At 47.5% G+C, this 22,756-nt stretch overlaps 1 protein-coding gene across 1 annotated transcript; it reads right to left on the bottom strand.

Annotated features, from left to right (window-relative positions):
• Positions 1 to 977: 977 nt before the first annotated feature.
• Positions 978 to 22,479, bottom strand: paip2b (poly(A) binding protein interacting protein 2B). Its single transcript, XM_069197849.1, has 4 exons — positions 22,406 to 22,479; positions 6,895 to 7,052; positions 2,356 to 2,532; positions 978 to 1,548 (listed from the first exon to the last, which is right to left on the bottom strand). The coding sequence occupies exons 2-4, from the start codon at positions 7,039 to 7,041 to the stop codon at positions 1,492 to 1,494; spliced, it is 381 nt and encodes a 126-aa protein (XP_069053950.1). The 5' UTR covers positions 7,042 to 7,052; positions 22,406 to 22,479; the 3' UTR covers positions 978 to 1,491.
• Positions 22,480 to 22,756: the final 277 nt, after the last annotated feature.

The raw sequence follows: 22,756 nt of genomic DNA, 5'->3' as shown, positions 1-22,756 counted from the left end.
CCGTCTTGAAAAGTATAAAGGAGAAAAATGTTCATCAGTTGAGTTCTCTTCAGTTGTTTGTCCTTTCTATTTTTCAGCATGCAATTAACATTTATTTGTTCCTAATTATTTAATTGCCAACTATTTGAAACAAAAAAGAATGCCCTCCAGAAACTGAGCACAAGACCCCTGTTCTCCAAACTACTGGCACGAGGACAGTCTTGCACACAGAGCTCAGAAGAGCCATGCGCCAGACCTGGATTTCAACTGGAGAGGACGCGCCTCTGGCCAGACCCTATGATCTAGAAGCAGAAATAGAGAGACTTTCTGCCACACTGCAAGAAATACTCAGGGATTGGAGAAACACTCTTCCTTTAAAACACCGTCAACCAGAATTCATATACCTGTCTATTTTAATCTTCTATTAGACCCAGATTCTAATATGGGTGTTGTAAATGCTCATGCCAATTGCTTTCACAACCCTGGAATTTATCAGTCATGCCAATAAAGCTTTTTGAATTTGGAAGGCAACACCAGGCTGCTCCAACCACACACTGCACTGATTTTCTGCCATGCTGTAATTAAAAGAATAGTCTACCCCCTGTGACAGGTGCTTTATAGCTACTGGCATTGAATGAGAGGCTTATTTTTCTTTTAACGAGACTGGACATGGAAAACCCAAGCTGGCCTGATTAAAACCAGTCTGGTTCCTGGGCCAAACTTGCCCCTCGCTATGCAAGTTTAAGCTTCACTGCCTGCTCTTGGCTCTGGGGCCCAGGGAACCGGCCCAGGACGGCAGCTCTGGACAGCACGCAGCTTGCTCTCCGCATCAACTGCAAGATGACAGCCTGGCTCTGCCTTTCCGGAAGGGCACAGGACTGACGGGAGAGGGAGCAGACTCCTGGGATACAGGGAGAGCAGGACTCCCTCTGGCACCCGGCACACACACGGCAGAGACAGAGAAAGAGAGAAAAACAGGGCACAGGAAGAGGTCGAAATGAGGTACCTTTTACCTTTATTGGTTTTTTTTTTTGTTTTTGAACGGAATTTAGACTTAGATGGAAGAAGATTCTGTAAATCTCCGCACAAATCCTGTGTGTTTGCCCCCGTACACAGGCCAAGCACCTCCACTGCGCCGAGCAACACCCCTCTCCCCACCAGCCCCGCCCACGGAACAGATACAAACCCCAAAAACTCATCCAGGCCTGCGTCCAACTGCCACCCCTCTTCTCAACCAGACAACCCATCTGCGATCAGCTCGTTGACTTAAAAAAACGGTTTGTTCTACTGTTTACGTAACTCGTGTAACTACAGTATTTCTTTAATACTGATCCCCCCCCCCCACCCCCACCCTTCCAAAAAGTACACATGGAAACAAATGGAAATAAAAAGCTTATAGAATTCTTTTTCCTCAATGTGTCAATTCCCAGTCCCGAGTTTGTGCAGCATGTGGCCGATGTCACACCGGACACCAGAGTCTTTTTAGAGGGGCCTCTCCGGGTCCCGGCTGTCCTAGTACTTCACTCCCGGCACAAACTCCTTCGCTTCAGGGTTCAAGCTGCTCTTGCGCTGCAGAACAGAAAACAGAGCGAGACTGATGGGGGGCGAGAGTGATGGAGGCAGAAGTGAAATTGTCAAACCCTAACTGCCAAGAATAGTCTTCAGCTGTCCTCTATCTTCCTCAGTCTTGTTGTAAAAAAAGGTACAATTGAGTTTCCGCATAGAATCAAGCACCGTCGAGTTTATTTTTAAAGCTTATTTTATAGCTTATAAATAATTTTCCCTATGCAACAGCCTTTTATGTTTTTTCCAAATGGCCCTAGAGCAGGCTGCACAGGGTGCCAGACACTTAGACACAGGGAATGACGAGCTGGACTGAAGGGCTCACACACTGCAACACACAATTCATGCCATTTTTATTTCAAATGGCTGAATCGATGTAATAAATCATCAAGCGCCCTGGTGCGGCAAAACATGCATTTCAGCTCCGATTTTATTTTGGTGGAAATGCTGTCCAAGCCAAGCTCCGGCTCCCATTCCGAGGGCTACAGGACGCTGAGCGGGCGCAGGCCACTGTCCAGAGCAGTGAATGACCGCTGGCCGCTGTGGTCAGCGACCTGCGGCAGGAATGTGGACAAGGATGGAGTGAAAGACCTCCCCTCCCTAGACGGATCGATTTGACAAAGCGTGGACAGAAATATCACTCGGGCAATACAGGGAAGAGCGAAAAGCTTTCAGTCGCCGTTGAAGACAACCTACACATGCTGCCCGCACAGGGCGAGAGCAGGCAGAGGAAGCATGCGAAGAGCCCTGCAGCAGACACAGCGAGCGAGTGAGCGGGGAGCGCCGCGCCGCGCGGGGGCCGAGGCCACTCACCACGATGTCCTCGGTTGTGCTGCCGTCGGCGACAGACAGGCCGTTGAGCTGCTGCTGGAGCTGCCCCACCCCCGAGGGGAGGTCCCGCGCTGGAATAAACCAATCCTGGTCCTCCTCGTCGAGCATCTCCTGGAAACAGCGCTCCAGGAACTCCTGCTCCAGGAGCTCCTCCTCCACCTGCGCGGGAAAGAGGCGGCGACATGGGGGCGTCAAGGCAAGCACCTCTCTCCTGCGCCCCGCTGCACAGGAGCGGAGAACCGCCCAGCCGCGAGACAGAGGCTCATGGGGGAAAAGAGCCACGAGTGCTCTTGCCCTCACCCGAGCCTGATGTGGTTTAATGTGTGCTGAGCTGTGCACAGGTTTTGCCAGCCGAGTGAAACGCCACAGTTCGTGTTACCTGAAGAAACTATTTAAAAAATGTGACAGCCCTCACCCCCCTAGGGAATGAGCTGGTGTGACGTCTCTGGGAAAACCGCTTGGCACCCCCTCCCTCCTTTGTGGCCACTTACAGACCCCATCAGCGGGAAGGTTTACATGGGCGTGCTGCGCAGGGGGTCAGGCTCCATCAGACAGACCGACCGTGACCAGCAGCTCTTTGAAATGAGCTACCTTTGGCTCTAGGGGACAAAAGCCTTACTTCCAGGCCAGGAAAAGAAACGGATTTTGGATATTTTTCCAAGTTGGAAGTTCTTGTGGCAAGATGACTACAGCTTAAGGCACAGCATTGCGACATTTTTTTAAAGAAACATGCAGTAAAGTTACTTTCATAGGAAAATGGCCATAAGAAAACAGAGAGCCTTGCAGAAGTGCTTGGAACCTTACAGTTTCGCATCCTGTTGCTTTAAAGCTTCCTGTCACTTCAAACATCATGATTACAGAAGTATTCAAACCCGTTGCTGTGGCAAATCTAAAAATCCAGAGGGGCAAAATTACCTGGAGCCACACAGATGAGTGCCCTCTGTGTGTAATCCCAGTGGGTCCCATGATTTTGAGAATAAAGCACGCCTGTCTACACGCCTGTTTTTTTTAGTAAAGAATCAACAACGAAGACCAAGGATATTTCAAAACAAATCAAAGTTGCATAATGGTACATATATAAGGAGAAGGGAACAAAATTATTTCAAAGACATCATATTTGCTCTTATAACATGGTGAAGATTATCACTCAGAAGTGGAATTCGCCCAGGCTGTCCCTCCACACCAAGCAGCCAGGTAAGGAGGAAACCTGTGAGAGGTGCTACTCTAAGGCCAGCTCTGTGAGGGAGAGAATATAGCCTTGTATCGCCTATATTCCAGTCACTCCACAAAGGAGCTTGTACGGAACTAAAAAACACCTTTAAAAAGTTTGCAACAGAGCACCTAAGAGATACTGCAAACATGGCAAAAGGTTTTTAGCCAGACAAGACAAAACTGGAGCCTTTTGGACTAAATGATGTGCATTACATGAGATAAATCCAACACAGGGTGTCTGTCAACACCATCCCTATGGTCAACCATGGTGGAGCATTGTTATAGTTCTGCATCTCCTCAGCAGGGACTGGGGAGCCTGTCAGGACTGATGGGAACAGACGGAGCAAAGCACTGGCAAATCTTGCAGGACAAAGCTACACCGGAGTGGCTTAAAAACAAGAAAGTGGACGTTCTTGAAGGGTCCAGACAAAGTTCTGATTTAAATTCTAACACAAATCTGTAAAAAGACCTGAAAACTGTTGTCCATAATGTGTATGGTTTCATAATTTCACAAACTGGGACAACATTAGAGTCTGAATACATTTGCAAGGCTCTGCTGATGCAAAGTTTTTGCACCTTTTATTTCTCATTCATATTTAAGTGAAACATGTCCCACATCGAAACTGGGACACTGAGACATGAGCTTTTAAGACTGGTTTTTAATGGAAATGGAATGTTTAAGCATCAATTCTGGCAATTAATTACTGTGTGCAGCAAATGTCACATTCCTGCTGATTCAACAACTGATATAATTGTTGCAGAATTAAGTAGAACAGCAATTACAAAATACCATGGCCCCTTTCTTACATAGAACAATACACAGTAGTGAATAAAATATTCCTCCCCGATCTTTACAACCCCATCCTGCGTAAAGAGCTCCCTTTTGCCTGCGACACCACAATGGGCAGCGATAATTGTGTACGTACATAACAGCCTGAAAGCTCAATGGCGGTGTGCTGGTATTTCTGGCCTTTCGAAAAACTGCAAACCTATCAGTACCCAATCTGGTATTCAGATGCAGATGGACAGAAGGAAGTTTACATAAAATGTTCCTGTTGGTTAAGTTCTTGGCATTTGGCAGCTGTGTGTATTGTACGTGTTATTTTTTTAAGTTTTCAAGGTTAACCTAGCAGCATGTTATGGTTCATACAGTTTTTTGGAAAAAGCTCCACGTCAATGGTTCTACTTCTATTACTTTTCTGCCCGTCTGTCAAAAAAAACATTTTGTTGTAACTTGGGAGCAATTTCTCATATTTCCAAGCCCACAATACTTTGGCACAACCTGTGCAGCATATCAAGTAGGGAGTTGGGTCAGCATGCATAGGCTGTAAAAGACAAGGTAAAGGTTTAATCCAGCTGAAAGGGAAGGAAAAACTGTTTCGGCTGTGGAGCCTTCTCTAGGTGTGAGGGAGAGAGGGGGAAAGCATTTCAGTCCATCCGTATTTTACATCCACACCTGGTCACTTCTTACGTAATTAATTTCTTGTAATAAAAGTGATTTAGCTACATCGGGCTCTAAACCACAAAAGTACCAAAAGTGAACCATCTTCACTTGGGAAGAGAGCAAAGGCTCTTTCACTGACAACGTAAAAGTTCCTTAAGCTCTTAGCTAGCATTGGCTTTTGTATTTCAAAGCTTCAATGTCCTCTGTGTAACCAAGCAGTCGTCCCCCCCTGCTAAGGTGACAACAGCCTGGCTGGGCAGTGCAACCACAACACACCGCACGAAATTCACGAAAACTCCACGAGTGCAACACTGATCGTCGTCCCCAAGCCCTTCTTTTTTTAAAACTTTTAACCGTGGGGGGTGGGGGGGGGGTCTTTTCATAGCGTGCTTTATCACTGAAGTATTTGGAATTGGATGGGAAAAAAAAGACCACTAAACTAGAGAAAATCACACAGAACACATTACCACGCTATAGGCAAGAAGGAAGCAATAAGCCGCAGGAAAGACGGGATTCCTGTGGCTCTGTCAGCTGCAGGGCCTCGACTGCTGCCGCTGCCTGGACCGGCTGGCCTGTGAAAGCAGGCTGCAGGGCGAAGTTCCCCGCTCAGCCCGGAGAACAGGGGCTGCAGTCTGCCCGTCAGGCGCTCTGGTACCACCTGTGATGGGCCGATCCTCAGCACCACTAGGGCAGGGGGTACAAGCAGGGAGCAGAAGCTCAAGTCTCCCCGATGATCCCACACAGGCCCAAGGCAGGTTCAGGCACGACTGACAGGCAGCTGCAGTGGGAGGAACTCGGGAGAAAGCGGGGGGAAAAATCCTGGCATTTTCCCCACTGTTGCCAAGAAAAAGAAGAGGCGTCACAGAGCAGTCAACGAAAGGGCAGATGAAAGAAACCTGGAGGGGATCCGTGCCTCCCGTCTTTAAATCAGATAAGTCATATAATTTTAAACTGACCTTTGAGTCTCCGTCTTTGGTGGCCAATTACCCTTAACAGCTGTGCGGAACAACCGGCAGGAAGCCCTGAGCGCAATTAGCATGACGCGCAAAGCAGTATCCAGGTACACATGTAAAGGGCTTCTTTCGCCGTTTGCTCATCTAAGCTTTCTTTGTTTCCCCATTTCTGGGTAAAGGCCTTTAAGCAAGCTTTGAACCAGACACAAAGTATGCAGTTATCAAAATTCAATGATGTTTACTTAGAAGAAACCCAGACAAAGGTATTTCACAAAGAGCATAACAGTGTAGTGTCTAGGCACACACCAGATCGCTGCCTCCTGGACTGTGGAGTGATTAATTAGACCAGAACCGGTTAGGTCTGAAGTAGCGCAGAATCTGGGTTGACACCCAAGACTTGTTCATTTGCCTTTATTAGGTTGCGCAACAAACCTGCAGCCTTGCAGATCGGTCACACATGACAGTGCGCCGCAACACAAACGAGACTCTCAATCAACCGGCCCTCACAAGTCCTCCTCTCCTTTGTAACCTCTCGGAGCTCAACGCACACGGCCGTTTGGAAATTGTACGAGGCTTACATAGTTTTATGCACCCGTTGAAATAACGTACCACACGGCAGCATGAGCTTTTACACACCACAGGAGTTCTCCCAGCGCGCACAAGCATGTCAGGCTCTCTGTCCCAAATGACTTCCCATCAGGTTTCTGTCACCCGTGTGAAACCATCCCCCCAAGGTGAACTTGTCCACAGGGACAGGTCAGGATTCTGTACACGTGGATGAATCCTCTTCTCTTCCTCCTCTGCTCCAGACTGAAGAGATTAAGCGGCCTGTCTGCATGCGAGCCAGGATTTTCGGTGCTCTTCCTCGCCCTGCAACGGAGCACGTGGCGCGGAGAGTTAGGGTACACTCACCTGCCGGTTGTACTCCTCCTCGTTCTCCATCCACATGTACTCCGCGAAGGGGTTGGGCTCGCTCTCCCTGTGCCCGTTGGTCACCGGCTCCTCCTTCCCTGGCGCGCTGCCACCCCCCGGCGTCTTGGCGACCTCAGGCCCGTTCATCTCTGCCGGCTCTGTGGGAACCGGGGACAAGGAACGTCACGCTCACAGCTGTCCCTGGCGGGAAAGGGCCTCTTCGGGGATCCAGGACGATCGAGCAGGACACAATCACTGCAGCGCAGCACGGCACGGACACCTGGCTTTTTATGAACGATGGAAACTTAAACGGCAAACAGCATGTCTCAAGCACCTCTAAATTGTAGCCGAACTCTACCCATTAAAGTCCCAGAAGCCCCATGGCCTCATCGTTGGCAGCACTGCAGGGACTGTGGCAGAGCGCAGGTGAAACCCAGCACACGGGAGAGGCTGCGAGTCAGGCCACTCACAATCGAGTCCTCCGAGATCTCTCGGACCCCGCACAGGCCTGACCCGAGTCTGCCCGCGCTATACGAGCAGCAGCTGCAGTAGCTACAGAGAGAAATGACAGAAACAGGCAAGAGCACAGCCGCCCTTGAGAAACGACTCATGCGGCAGCCCCCTCCTCGTCGAGAGCTGGGATAATGAAGATAATCAACCCTTTTATCAATCATGCCACCTCATGTTCTTCAACACAAAGGGCCAAACCTTCTATTCCTGCACACTAGAGACAGTCCTTTCCACTGCTAAAATGTTAAAACCTGTTCTGACTTTAACTGTTGTTGATGTGTGATGAAGTGGAGGTTTTTCTATTCAGGATTTCCTGTTGTGCAATATGCTTTTTAAGTTTACCCACTGACAGACAACCATTAATGGGTTTTACAGAGGGACTGTAGTCCAAATTTCTCTGGAACTAAGGTTATGCAGTATTTCACACACTCCAAATGAAGCACATGATCGTAAGCTTTGTGAAAGTACTGTAAGTCACCATGTTGTTGAGAACCCCTGGTCTGGCCACGGGTGAGAGTCCTCACGAATCGCGACGTGATGCAGCCCTTCCTGCTCACTAGTCACCGTAGTGACTAATGTAATTGACGTACGAGTGAATAAGTACAGATTGCGCAGCAGACACTTCACCTCAGAAATGTTTCGGTGTGATCTGCATGCAGATGTGTTGGCAAGACCGTCTTGAAGTCCAGAGCCATATGTCTATTAAAAGGGATGTGTCCACAAGCCTGCGTGTTAACAACACAAGACTGTAACACACCACCAGACGTTCTGTAGCCTCGTTCTGAATCACAGAATACAGCGCTGTGCATACCTGGACATTAGGGTCTATTTTGTGATGTAAATTTGAGGTTTTACAAGTTACTGTGTATATTTCACTTTTATTTTGGTTTAAAATGCACTTGTCAATGCCGATTCTCTCTAACCTCAAAATATAAAAATAGCGTTTCAGTTCCCGTTTAACTGTAATAATGTTACACAACTCGCATACGTGCAGTCGCTCGTCACACATACATGAGTGTACAGTGACCCCGCAACTGAGAAACCAAATTCGCTAGTTTTGCCTCATATTAACCCTTTGATCTGAAATACAAATTTCAGTTCACTGTCCCAACATGCGCAATTTTCTCCGATAATGTTCTGCAGGTCCTGACGGCCCGGGACATTGGAGCCTGGAACCTGGACCCAGGACGGGAGAGCCAGTAAACCTCAGCTACCTGACACGGACAACCCTGACAACAGACCCAGGACAGCAGCGCCGCACTCTGCAGAAACTGCTCAAGATCCAATATTAACAAACGAACCATGAACCAATGTATCCCAAACACATTTACGTCATCCTCTTATCCACAGCTATTATATCGTTTACTGCTGTAGAAATGAAGAGTGAAGAGAAATGTAATAATTTAAATTCACGTGTGCATATGGAGGCACAGCATAAAAAGGGGATGGAGAGGAGTCAGGGACATGAGACGGAGGGAGAAAAAAAAATATGAGATACAATGAAACATTTAGGGTTATACAGTGAAATTCACTTTTCTCCCATTGTACTGAGCAGCAAAGACTGAAGCCATAACATAACAGCTTCATGGAAACATGACATTTTTCCATTTCAGCCCAAAAATGCTCGGACAGTGCTTATATTTCCCATCAGCATTCGGACTTAAAACCATGTACACACTGAGCTTCTTGGGACATATACTACTTTCAAAAATAAAACAGTGCTGTTTACTGTAAAACAAAGTGTTTAACTGTACAGTATAGAAAATTTAATAAAATAATTCTGGATCGTGTCTATGTAAAAGTGTAATGTATATCTTTACATAAACCATGAACTTGCACTGCAGTATGTAGATCGCAATTGAGAATGTTATTGGGAAGTGATTTTATGGAAGGCATCCTTTTCATCTTTGTAACCGCTCTTCTGTTTAGGAAATGTAGCTCTGAAGAAGAGAAACTGCCCTGATGAGTTACACTTGTCCTCGTGAATAAACGCCAACATGGAGAGGGATCAGAGAGAGAGAGACCAGGAACTAACAAAAGGAAGAAGCTACACCAATGGACCTTGTTCTGCTTTTGGTTCTTAAGAACGACTGAAGTTTATGAAAATAAACTTAGTTTTCCAAACATTTTTCTAGCTCTGCGCATTCTTTTAACTTCTAGCCAGTTTCTGTAGCTAGTTGGTTGTGGCACCGCAAAGCTACAACCCACAGGTGTGTGTTCTACCTGCTGGACTTGCCCAAATATCAATCAAGCAGGACATAGCTGGAAAACGGGCTACAAAAACAGGTGACGGATTCTGCAAAACACAAGGCAAGAAAAATCAAGTTTCAAGAGCACTGAGTGTTTGTTTATTTTGCAAATACAGGTTAAAGTTCATAGAAGAGTTTTCTTATTTCGTTCTGAATTTAGCATTTTGTGGCAGTACATTCAATTAGATTGCTTTTCTCTGAATTATTAAATGGAAAAACAGATCAATTATAAGACTACTTGAATCAAAATCAATAACCTTTTCCCTCAATTTGCTCAGCACCTTTAACCTAGCACATGCACACAGAACAAGCTAGTACACGCATGAAAACACACAGTGAGTCATGAAGCTGTGCCGAAAACCACTCTCCTTAGAAATGAGATGACATCACTTCCTGTGTTCTCCAGGGTGCAAGCAGACCGTGAGCTGGGCCTCAGCGTATCTCGGTTTGCTTTTACAGTGAGAGATGCATGCAGGAGAAAAACGCCGGAGCCTGTGCCTGTGTGAAGATTAAAAACAGCCCCATCAGCAGTGCAGACTGGCCTCAGAAGGGACTCAGTGGTAAAGGGGGCCGCAGTGGAGTGGACAAACAAAGCAGCTGCTGACAGGACACACCACCTCAGCAACATCTCTCGCCCACTGCTGTCACTGGAAGCGCCAAAGCCGTGCAAAAGGGCTGCTCATTATTACAGCTCCCTCTCTACTTAACCCTCACCATCTCCTCATCCACTAAAACACCGCGGAGACGAGCAAATCTGCAAGGGGAGGAAGAGGTGTGCAGGCACCCTGGTCTGCATACGAGACACTGCAGGTCTGAAAACTCTCCCAGCTTCCTCGAGATACACGCATGCCCCTTGCTGTCCACAAACAACCACTGCCCTCAACACACAAAGCAAGGAGATGGGAGACATTCAGTATTTTAAGACAAAAGCACTTACATGCACACAGCACTTCGATCTGTTGTCACTCCTCAGACAAGGTTGTTGAACTGAAAGCCAGCAAGCAATCTTCATGCAGGACAAAACGGTACAGAACACAAACCACTATTAAACCTCTATTTAACATTACGGCACAGACGGTACCTTTGCAGTCAATCCAATATAATCCAGATAAAATGATGTTCTGAACATGCAGACAATTAAAACAGCGTAACTATGCCTACATTCTCTTTTTCCTTTTCAGTTCTATTACAATTGAAAATTCTGTTTTAAACCACCTAAAACATACAGAACAGGCAGCAATGGGTTATCACAGACCACAGCAGCACTGACAAACCCATCAAGTCACTCGTGTTTATTTCTCTGGTCAACAGGGCTGCAAAGTGACTGACCACAGATCCACACGGCTGCTTGTACAGTAATGGTGACCCGTAAAATGACAAAGGCTTAACTTACAGTTCATATCTCAGCAGCATCACTAAAACAGAGGTAAGGAAACCTGTTTTAGAAAAATACATTTACATCACTCCTGAAGGTGGGGCTGACATGTCCCCTTGCTTCTTTTCACCCACATAACGGCACAACTTCCAGCTTTTCTTTGCCTGAATATTGTTTTACTACTTCTTGAGAGGCCCCTATACGAGTTGTAGTGAGACAGGTGGCCCTGCCTGACTACACAGCAGTGGAACAGCTTTAAGTCTGTCACATGATTAAAGCATTTTTGTAAACCTTAAGCAGTGCTTGCATGCCCACTGGCACAAATTTTATTTTGAAGAACTTGGGAAGCTTCCTACTCTCTACAGAGAGGACAAGGTTTTTCCCAACCCCAGACTGGGGACATCTGCCTCACTTCTCCTGCGCCCCATGCTACACCAGCAACAGAGTGTGTATTAAATTTTGCTATAACCTGTGCAGTTTGATACTTCAGTAGCACTTCCTGTCCTCTGTTGTTGTTGCACTGTGGACAAAGGTCAAGCATTCAAGATGAACACTGCATTGTTAAGAAACACTCCTGACGAAGAAGCTGCACTGGTCACACGCAGCCCCTACTGGCACTGGAACGTCACTGCAGGCACAACGCAGATGCAACAGAAAGTACGTCGCCCGGTCAGATATACACCACATGCACACGTACAAGCATGTGATGCAGATAACCGCTTCAGCACATTTCAATACAAGGGAAAACAAGGGGCGACACTGACAAAACCAGAACTAAACTCCACAGCCGTGAAGCAGCTTGCTTGGGGGAGTACAGAGCTGATAAACAGGAAACTCTGTGCTCACACAGGCAGGTAATTGGAGGATGTTTCTAGCAAGACAGGAAACAAAGCCTCCATCTCCCCACAACTCAGTCATGCAACCCCACTGTTGAGCAGACAGAGAGACCCCCCCCCAGCTCTCCCCATGCACCACTCGCTTGGGCAGGAGACTGCAGCTCTACTGGGCTCACGTCTGCATTAGGTACTCACGGTCCTGTCAGGGATTACGCAAACCAGAAGTCAGGCTTCCAATTAATAAAAGGCATTCACTGCACCTGTGAGAGAAAATTCTGTGTCCGAGCGTACCAAGCCATGATCATTAACAGATTTGCACCCAGGTAGTCTACTCTGAAGAGAGTTCCTCAAGCCCCATGTGCTGGTTTCATTCCAACTGAGTTAAGGACTTGAGTCCACAGGTACCAGTAGAGCAAGTTTTATTCTGTTCTAAAGCTGTAGGTTTTGGCACTTCATCCAAAGAGCGATTGTTTTCAGCTACTAAACATGTCAAAATCTGCCTTTTAACTGTTAAGGGCTCAGCAGGAAGCCTTCAGGAGCAGGGCTTTAGTGCAGATTTAAAACTGCTATAATCACACCAAAGTGCTGCAGGTTCAAACCCAGGCAAGACGCTGCTGTTGCGCTCCCGAGAACAGTTCTCCACGCAGGCTGCACAGGGGCGCGTCCTGCTTGACAACTCGGTCTCTGGGTCATTGTTGTAAATGCGCATCGGTTCTCAACCAACCTACCAGCTAAAATAAAGGAACAAACCCGTAAAGGCTGATAGTCTCCAACATGGTTCAAGGGGGAGAACACTAAGAAACCTCTGCAGAGGGCTAGAAGCTACAGTGCTTGAGCTGCCACTAACCTGGATCCAGTGCAGGTACATGTATACCAGTCAGGCGGCACTGCAGCGCAGTGGCCCCGGGTTCAGCTCCTGGGTGATGTCTGTGTGGAGTCTGTATGTTCTCCCCGCCCATGGTTGTGCAGGTTTCCTCCCACTGTCCAAACCCATACTGGAAGGTTAACTGGCTTCTGGGGAAATCGGCCCAGGCGTTCCAGGAGTGCCCTCTCTTCCAGCGAGATATTTTGCAAACCAGTATTTAGTAATTCTACTTTAAAAGCTGCACTTATCTAATATCATGAAATCTTTCTTTTAGGGGGTTTACTACTGATGAATTGTGTAATATTCCAAACAACCTCAAAGCTGCTTAGTTCTGGAAGCAATTCTTGCTACAAATGAAAACAACCCTAGCAAAAAAAAAAGATCTTACGGGCAAGTTAGCTGGAATTCACATTTAGATTCTCAGCAAAGCAGCATGACCCGACACCGCACAGTAACTAAAACTGTGCATAAAAAGTAGTATGGTCAGGAAAAACAGGTCAGCATCTTTACCTTTTCAGCATACAATATAAATCACACAAGCTGAGCTTATAAACCCTTTTCTTTAGCTCGAAGGTTCACAACTAGCCACAAACGTCACTAAGGACCTCTTCAGGAGTTGTTTCAGCACACAGATCAAAAAAGAGCAGACAAGAGACAGGAGTCAGGAAGCCTCCACACAAGTCTCGAGCGGAGCGGTGTCTCTGTGGCTGGAAGGTTGCCAGTTCATATCCCGCAGCCGGCAGAGGAATCCTACTCCATTGGGCCCCTGAGCAAGACCCTTCACCCAAACTGCTCCAGGGGCGCCGTATAAATGGCAGACCCTGCGCTCTGACCCCCAGCATCTCTCCGTATCCGTGTGTCTCATGGAGAGCAAGCTGGGGTATCCGAAAAGAAACTCCTAATACAAGAAATTATATATGCCCAATAAGGTGATCATATCTTAACTCTAGATGCCACCGGCTGCTCAACCACAGTTCATTGAGCCGATTCATTAAAAAGCCCCGCTACTGGCCTACCCACCAGAGGGAGCTGTGTGTCAAGGAAACACACCCGGCTGAGCCCCCACGTCCTTGTTTCGCTGGGGTATTGTGGGAACCAGGGGGGCTTGCAGTCCCTCACTGATTTTTCTACTGTGAGGGGGTACCCCATGTATGAGGGTCGCCAATGTCTGGGGCGCACTGATGACTCTGCCCCCCACCAGTGGCCACTCCATTTCCCAAACCTACCTAGGCATCACCTCGACTTCCATAGCGGCTTTAGATTTATCAGCCATAGAAAACAAACATGAGAAACAATTACGATGCATCTAAAAATGTTTAAGAGTGCACATGGGGCCTGTATTACACATGATCGATGTCAGCAAACACGCGGCAGATCATTGAAAACTGTTCCCTTGCAGCTCAGTGACAGATGCCAGAGATGTGGGCTCAGGGACACGGCGGCATCGCAGCTCAGTGAGGCTCTCAAACACAAAGTACACTGAAAAATAATGGGGTTGGAGAGTCTTTCCTGGCACTGCATGCCAGAGGTGCGTCCGCTGCGAGTACCAGCACTCTCCAAATCCACCCCACCCACCATGCGCCTCAGTTCCACCTCGCTCACGTAAAACAGGGGTCACCAGTACGACTGGTGCAGCGAAGAATAGCAGGAAACCTTTTCGTAGTATCTCCTATTTTAGAAGGCAATTAATATTTAAAAATGCCACCCCAAGCGTGAAGCCCTGGCTCTGCCACTGGTACTCACATGCCTGTTTTAAGGGAAAAGGACTATTAGTGAGCAACAGGCAGCAACCCTTAAAACCAGTTGCCAAACAGCTGCTGCCCATGTGACCTGCACTGTGGAGGCCTGGGCCCCCCGATGCAGATCCAGACCACGCAGGGTCACCCATGTCCGAACCGTTGACACCGAGTCCCAGAGAACCTGCACACGCATCCCTCACACTTCACAGGCCCTGGGAGCAAAGCATGGATAGTGACCTACACAGGATCACCAGGACTGCACACGGGAGGAGGCCACTTGGGATTTAAGAGCCAAGTTATCCAAGGATCTCATCCACCGGTTTCTTGAAGGAAGCCAGGGCACTCCAGCTGTTCGGCCTCTTTCAGGCATTTTATAACAAGAGAAACTCAATTTACCTTTGATCTCAGCCTCACCTGTGTCTGCTCCAGCCCTGCCACTGCCTCTCTACTGCTCTGACCAATTTTAAACCTTTGTTTTCACCTCCCAGTGCTTAATGAGGCCGACACTTTGGATCCGACTTACACAGCTGGTTATGAATCACCTGGAGCTTGCAACCACGATCAAGAACACAACGGCAGATCCCTGGGTGCAAAATGAACCCGCAACTGTCCAACGGCAAGTCCAGAGCCCCTCAGCACTCCTCCACATCGCTGCCTTCAGCTCCCACCTCTTTCCTATTCCTCAACTCTTCTCTTCCTTGTGCACATCAGATACGCACATTCTTATTTCTCAAGCTGGTAATACAGTTTGCTAATTGCATTTACACCATAAACTTGCCAAAATCCCAACAGGGTGCCTATATTATTGCTGAATTCTCATTATTGGTATGTGCTTGGTATCATTTTATTACTCATTTATTTTTATGCCACAGAAACTTATAACTGTTGCATCCCGTGATGCAGTTTGCATGTTTTCCCCATGCATGTATTCTCTTTGAGGACTCGATTACAGTGGTGCTAGAAAGTTTGTGAATTTATGCATAAAATCTGACCTAAAATGTGATCAGATCTTCATCTAAGTCACAAAGATAGAGAACCCAATAAAACAAATAGCACACAATCATATACCTTTTCATTTATTATTCAAAACGATGCAACATTAAATATCTTTGTTGGAAAAATCATAGGTTCACATACTTTCAGTAACTGGTGTGACCCCCTGCAGCAATGACTTCAACCAAACTTTTACAGCAACTGTCCTGTACACCTGTTTGGAAATTTTTGCCCATTCCTCCTTACAGAACTGCTTCACCTCAGTGATGTTGGGGGGCTTTCTAGCATGAACTCCTCGCTTCAGGTCCTGCCATAACATTTCTGTTGGATTAAGGTCTGGACTTTGACTCGTCCATTTAAAATGTAATATTTCTTCTGCTCAACCATTCTTTGGTAGACTGATTTGTGTGTTTAGGGTCACTGTCTCACTGCAAGACCCACCTTCAGTTGAGCTTCGGTTCACGGATGGATACCCTGACATTCTCCTGAAGAATCTGCTGGTTCAATCCAGAATTCATAGCTCCATCAGTGATGGCAAGCCATCCTGGACCTGTGGCAGCAAAACAGCCCCACACCATAATACCTCTGCCACCACCGTGTTTCACGGCTGGGATGAGGTTCTTATGTTGAAATGCAGTGTTTGGTTTTCGCCAAACATAACATTTCTAATTTAAGCCAAAAAGGTCTATTTTTGATTTATCAGTTCACAGAACATTCTTCCAGTAGTCTTCTGGCTCATCCAGGTGGCCTTTAGCAAACTTTAAACGGGCAGCCATGTTTTCTTGGAGAGTAGTGGGTCCTCTAGCTATCCTCCCATGCACACTCTTCTTGTTCAACGTGTGCCTGATGGTAAACTCATGAACACCGACATTAACCATTGCGAGAGAGGCCTGCAGATCCTTAGACGTTACCTGGGGTTCTTTGTGATCTCCCGGAATATTATACGCCTTGCTCTTGGAGTGAGTTTTGTTGGACGGCCCCTGCTGGGGAGAGTGACAAAGTTGTTGAATTTTCTCCATTTGTACGCTATCTGCTTGACAGTGGATTGGTGAAGCCTAAAGTTTTCAGAAATCGTTTTGTAACCTTTTCCAGCCTGATGAGAATCAACAACTTTTTCTGAGATTCTCAGAAAACTCCTTTGATCAAGGGCATGGCATACAATTACAAACCTGTGTGGTGAAGACCAGGCTTTGGTGGTGAAGACCCAGGTTCATGTTTTTTAAATAGGGCAGGGCCACCCAAACGCACACCTGATTGTCATCCCATTGATTGACACTCCTTAACTGAACTGATAATCCTAGAGCTGCACATACTTTTTCCGACAAAGACATTTAGTGATGGATCATTTTGATCAATAAATGCATGAAAAAGTATATTTTTTGTGTTATGTGTTTTATTGGGTTCGCTCACATTTTAGGTCAAATTTACGCAGAAAATCAGAAAGTTCTAAAGGGTTCACAAACTTTCTAGCACCACTGTACCTTCCTCCTTTTAAAGTCATGCACCAAGATACTTACAATCTCTAACTGCTCCATGAGCACGTGTTTGCACCCTGTTTTGGGCTGAGGTCTCAGAGCCTCACACTTTTAAAGGCTCTGAGATGCTGTAACCATTACCAGGAAGGAGCAGCTTTCTTATAATGGCTGGATGGATAGTACCTCGTCCCTAGTATACATGATATATACATTGCACGTTGCCCTGAATAATGGCATGTGCTCAGCAAATGATATTGCTCGTCAAGTCTTTGTTAGGACTTCCATACAATAAGTTCTCTTTTCATCTTTGTATACCACAGATCCACCCTGGTTACAATTTAACAGTACTTTACACACGTCTGCCAAGGACTTGACCGCTGCGCACTGTTCTCACCACGCAGTGTGCCACACACGCGGAAAACCAGGACTAATTACCCCCGCGCTCCATAATGAGCACCGGGCTGCGCCGACGGGTTACTCGGCACCCACAGGCTTACAACCCGGCGCGGGCTGGAACTGAAACACGCCATGTGGACCGGGCCTGCGGGCGCAGCACGCCACACTCACAACGAGCCTGCCGAGAGCGCCAGAGCTCCCACTCCCTGCTCCGCCCCCATCGGACCGTGGAGAGCGCAGGCTGCAGCCCGGACAAACCACAGCACGGGGGTGACCCTCGAGTACGGGGATGGGCACAGAGCAGGAGCCGGCACACAGGATGGGAAAGAGCCTGGGCGAAAACAGCAAGCAGCTTCTTTCGTCTCGGGGTGAAAATAAACGTGGCCTGTAAAAACACCTGTCTATCTGGCAAGAAAACCGAAAGAGGAAATCTGCAGTGACTTCACACACCACTTTTCAAACGCCAAGTTTTCACGCACACCGACGACGGGGAGTTCAGTGACTCACGGCTTCCTTCTACATTCACAAGTGAATTCCTCAATGGCAAATAAACTAATTCCCAGTCGATAGCAATAAGAATGCAATATGCAGTACATTGCCTATATTATTCTAGCAGAAATTCAGTTATTAAGCAAGAGAGCAAAGCTCAAGTGACTGCTTTCTGAGCCTTTTACACTTTCTAAGATTTTACACTTTCTTCTGAAACGTCCGACTTCACTTCATTTCCAGCCAGGTAACTCTTTACCTGGCACCCGGTCCAAAGGCAAAGAGTAAAGGGGTAAAAAGACCTTATCAGTCAACTGTAATTGCAAAAACAAGCTGCTCTCCTTCAGACTGTCCACTGCTGAACTCGTCAAGTGCCTCGACAGCAGACTCATCTCCTGACACACCGAGAGTGAGAGAGAGAGAACACAGGCTTGGCTTGAGAGTTGCAGATGGTCCTGTCCTGTCTTGAGAAGATCAAGGCACATCCTGAATCAAGAGACCGAGTCGATTCTGATCAGAGAAAAGTAGTGACAAGTCTGCCGAGTGGGTCAGTTCAGCTTGATTTTTCACAGTCTTGTGGATAAAGGAGAGACGTTTGACACCATGACAACCCAAGATGCCCAAAAAGAGACAATGGTCAGAATCACACTCATCCAACACCAGGCAGCTTTGAAAATTATTACAGCTCTGGAAAACCTGTAAAAACAAAAGGCCTTCATCCCAACTCTAAACCCTAATCCAATGACAGGATTCTGATCTCCAGGCCACATAGCTACAAGTAGTAACTACACAAGACAAACTGCACAACCACTTAAAAAGCACAGAGAATAGTTGCTTCATCTGGAACAACCATCTTCGACAACTTTCACTGCTGCAACACTGTTTCCAGGTTGCAAATGCCAATTTCTAGATACAGCTGTTGTGAATTACTGCATTTCTAACTCGCTATGTAATTTACTATTCTGTTGTGAGGTCCAGTCTTTCTCGTTCAGAGAAAGACTAAGTATCCAAAATTGTTAATGTTTTAAAAACGCATCTGATAAAGGCTTATGCTTTATTATCAATATCAGATGGATAAAAAGTAATGCTCGAGTTGAATAGGATTGACCAAATATTTAAGATAGACGAGGATAAGGATCAAATAATAATCTAATTCTGCGTATGGAATGTGACTGTCAAAATGAAAACATTGCAGTCAGGACACGACCTTCCTAAGCATTAACACAATGAATGCATGATCATGGAGCAATATGGTTGAATCCAATCTGGTGTTTCGTTATAGGAGATTCCTCCTCACATCTCAGTTCCACCACTCTGCCATGTGTGGTTGGCTTGGGCAACACCAACAGTCTGTACTGCATCGCGTGTGTGTGTGTGGGATCGTCACACACAGACAGGTCTGTTCGGGGCGGAACAGGACACCCCTACCACACTCTGTTCCGCCACCTCAGATGCTGGCCCACAGAAGGTGTTGACACCGGAGAGCAATGCTCCATTTTACCTCTGTGCAGCTCTGTCCAGACAAGCAGATATATGATATGCAGGTTGACCAGCTCCAGTCATGCTGCCGACTCAGGTTATTTCTCCCTGGAATTTCCCACACTGTCATCACCGCAGAGATTGTACTGTAAGGGTCTTGGGCCTGGTCTGGTGCAGGAATCCTCTGCCTTCAGTTTAATCACACAGAAAAAGTTTCTCTAGGCCAGTCTGCTGTTTATTGAAACAGACCAACTCATTCTCTAGGTGCTGTCTGTCCCAGGCAGGACACATGCAATGAAGCCAGTTCAACCAGGCTACATAAATTACTCCAAGAGGGCACGTCACATTCTCCGTTCTTAGGTTAATTAAAATCATATTGTTTTGCATGGCTAGCTATACAGATTCTTCATTAACTCATTAGGCAATATTAATTCTCAAGCACCAAACACTGAACTAAAGCTGAAGTGAACTTGATCCCAGAGACAAATATAACTAAAACTACATTCTCACAACTTAACGTGTCCAATAAGACATTGATGTAAGACAGTACTATGGCTGACAAACGTGTACCAGCAGATGTACAACTCAAAGTAAATAGCATTTTAACTGCATAATTAGTTAAAACTATTTAAAATGTAATAAAATTCAAAAGCATGAACTGCAGCACTATCACCTCGCAGCCTGATGCCGTTGGCTCTAACACACCAGGGTCCAGCCAAGTCAGCACTGGGACAGGAGTCAGCCTGCTGCAACATGCGGCTCCGACAGACCTGCAGAAGGCGCCCTTTCCTACAGGCCTGAATGTCCACACCAGAGTCAGACCAGGGACAGCTGCAGTAGGAGGTACCATTCTTCAGGTGAGATGTTCAACTGTGGACTACACGGCCATCAAAGACCCCAGTGGGCTGTCTGTAAGAGTTGGGGCATTAACCTCAATGTTGGGTCTAAAATACACTATGGACCAAACTGGCCTTACTAAAGATCTTAGTTTTACACTCCTGGTCTGCTGTGCGTCTCCCAGGTGGGCCTGCTGGTCCAGAATAATAATAATAATAATAATAATAATAATAATAATAATACTTGCTTACACTTATATAGCACTTTTCTGGACACTCCACTCAAAGCTCTTTACAGGTAATGTGGATCCCCTCCACCACCACCAGTGTGCAGCCCCACCTGGATGATGTGACGGCAGCCATAATGCGCCAGAACGCTCCCCACACACCAGCTCTCAGTGGGGAGGAGGGCAGAGTGATGAAGCCAATTCATAGATGGGAGGTTATTAGGAGGCCATGATTGGTAAGGGTCAATGGGAAATTTGGCCAGGACACCAGGGTTACACGCCTACTCTTTTTGAGAAGCGCCCTGGGATTTTTAATGAGCACAGAGGGTCAAGACCTCGGTTTTACGTCTCACCTGAAGGACAGCGCCTGTTTACAGTATAGTGTCCCTGTCACTATACTGGGGCATTAGAACCCACACAGACCGCAGGGTGAGCACCCCCTGCTGGCCCCACTAACACCTCTTCCAGAATGGCCACTGTGTGTCTCCCAGGTGGGGCTGCTGGTGCAGAATGGCCTCTGTGTGTCTCCCAGGTGGGGCTGCTGGTGCAGAATGGCCTCTGTGTGTCTCCTAGGTGAAGGGTTCACTTCATCCACTACTAAAAGGTCAAAGATCTTTTGGAAAGAAAAATCACTGTGGTTGTGTAGTGGTTATGATTACAACAGCTCCAGTGAAGTTCCATCTGGGTCTGTCCCATGCCTTCCCCTATTGTATTAAACCCAGCAGATGAACCCCGAAGAAATCACTAATGCATGTTCTCATGAATTCCACTGGGGACAAACGTTTGGAATCTCACCTCCCACAGACAGTGCAGTAACCTCTTGAGCCAGACAGAGGAGTGAGCCTCAAGCCTTCACCCCGCTAAACTCCAGACCTGCGCACAACCCACATCAACCCTGTAAACCACGACTTCTTTCTTAAGCTTTCCACGACCACAAGGAAAAAAAATGTAGTTTCTGGACACTCAAGTAAAATGCAACTCCCCCCCCCCCCCAATACACAAGGTTTGCAGCACGTGGGCACCCCCCACGGGTGAAGGGGAAATCCCACGGCCTCTCGCCCCACGTGGGCCGGATGCGAGACAAACTGCAATGCACGCAGTTTAAAGCGCAGTTTAGAGCAAACTGGGATGCCTGGAGCAAAAAGCGCACAAAAATAATAACCGTTTCCGACAGCGGCAGGAAGGCCCGGTGCTCAACGCCGCTGTTCACCTAAAAGGCGTTTAAAAGAAGAAGAAAAAACAACAACAATTCCTCGGCTGGTCGTTTTTAAAAGTATCCCGAAAACGGGTCTGGGGAGGGGGTTCGGGGTTCAGCCAGCGCTCGGGCTGGAGACCCGCCGGGATGGCCAGCGGTCCGCGCTCACAGGGCCGACACTCGCACTCGCCCGGGGAAACACACCGGGGCTCCCGGCTGAGAAACACGGGCCGGCGCCCGGACGGGCCTCGGAGGGGGTCCCATCCCCGCTCCCCGCCGAGGAAACAACTAATCCTGCGGAGGAGGGGAGGGCACTCAACTCTAACCAACTCTCCATGCCTCGGCTCTTAACCCTCTCTCCAAAAACAAAAGGGCGGGGAAGGGTTAACAGACGAAGGACGTGTCTGCCGAGACGCCGCTGCCCCCCCCAACCCCAACCCCAGAAACGGGCCCCGGTATTACAGACACTACGGTAACTCGGGCCGTATTTACCGAACCAGGCACACAAAACGTTTTTTCCCCCTTTTGACATTGTGCACATGGTGCTGCGTGGTTCGCCTCACTGACGACCGTCCACCCAGGGAATAAAAATAAAACGACTGGCCGTGTGGCGGGGGGTGTCGTGTTCAGAGCATTTCTACCCGGCGGTGTGGCCTCCTCTCTCACACAAACAGCCCCTCGTATCACCCACACATGCGTGGCTCCCGAGCCTAGCGGATTCCCGATAACCTTTTGCAATTAGAAGAAGAACATGGATTAAACTGCTCAGAAGGACGGCGTCGGCTTCCCCAAACTGAAAAAACCGCAGTTAACAAGTTCATTCGGGCGCACGTCCGTCGTGTCGACTCACTTCCACCGCCCTCACTCCGCGCAATGCTCAGTTTACCTCGGTGCGGGCTGGCAGGTACGCCTCGGTCCTTTCGCCTCAACGTGTGTAACAAAAATGCCTCCGTGCTCGTATTATCCTCCTCACCACCCCCATACACCGTGCATAATCCAGCCACCCTTCTCCCGACAGCAACACGTACTCACCCAGCGCAACTTAAAAAAAAAACAGGATTCCAACCCCACCAAAAAAATAAAAAAAACGAATCCGTTGTGTAAACAGCTGCAGCTGCTACCACTGCCAGCCAGCCAGCTCCTCCTCGGCCGCAAAGCACAAAAAAAATTAATAATAAACGTAGCCCCGCCGCCGCAACAG

This window comes from Lepisosteus oculatus, chromosome 1, assembly GCF_040954835.1.
Source record: "Lepisosteus oculatus isolate fLepOcu1 chromosome 1, fLepOcu1.hap2, whole genome shotgun sequence".
Classification (NCBI taxonomy): Eukaryota; Metazoa; Chordata; class Actinopteri; order Semionotiformes; family Lepisosteidae; genus Lepisosteus; species Lepisosteus oculatus.
The sequence above is the reverse complement of the archived record's forward strand: the minus strand, read 5'-3'. Positions and strand labels throughout refer to the sequence as shown.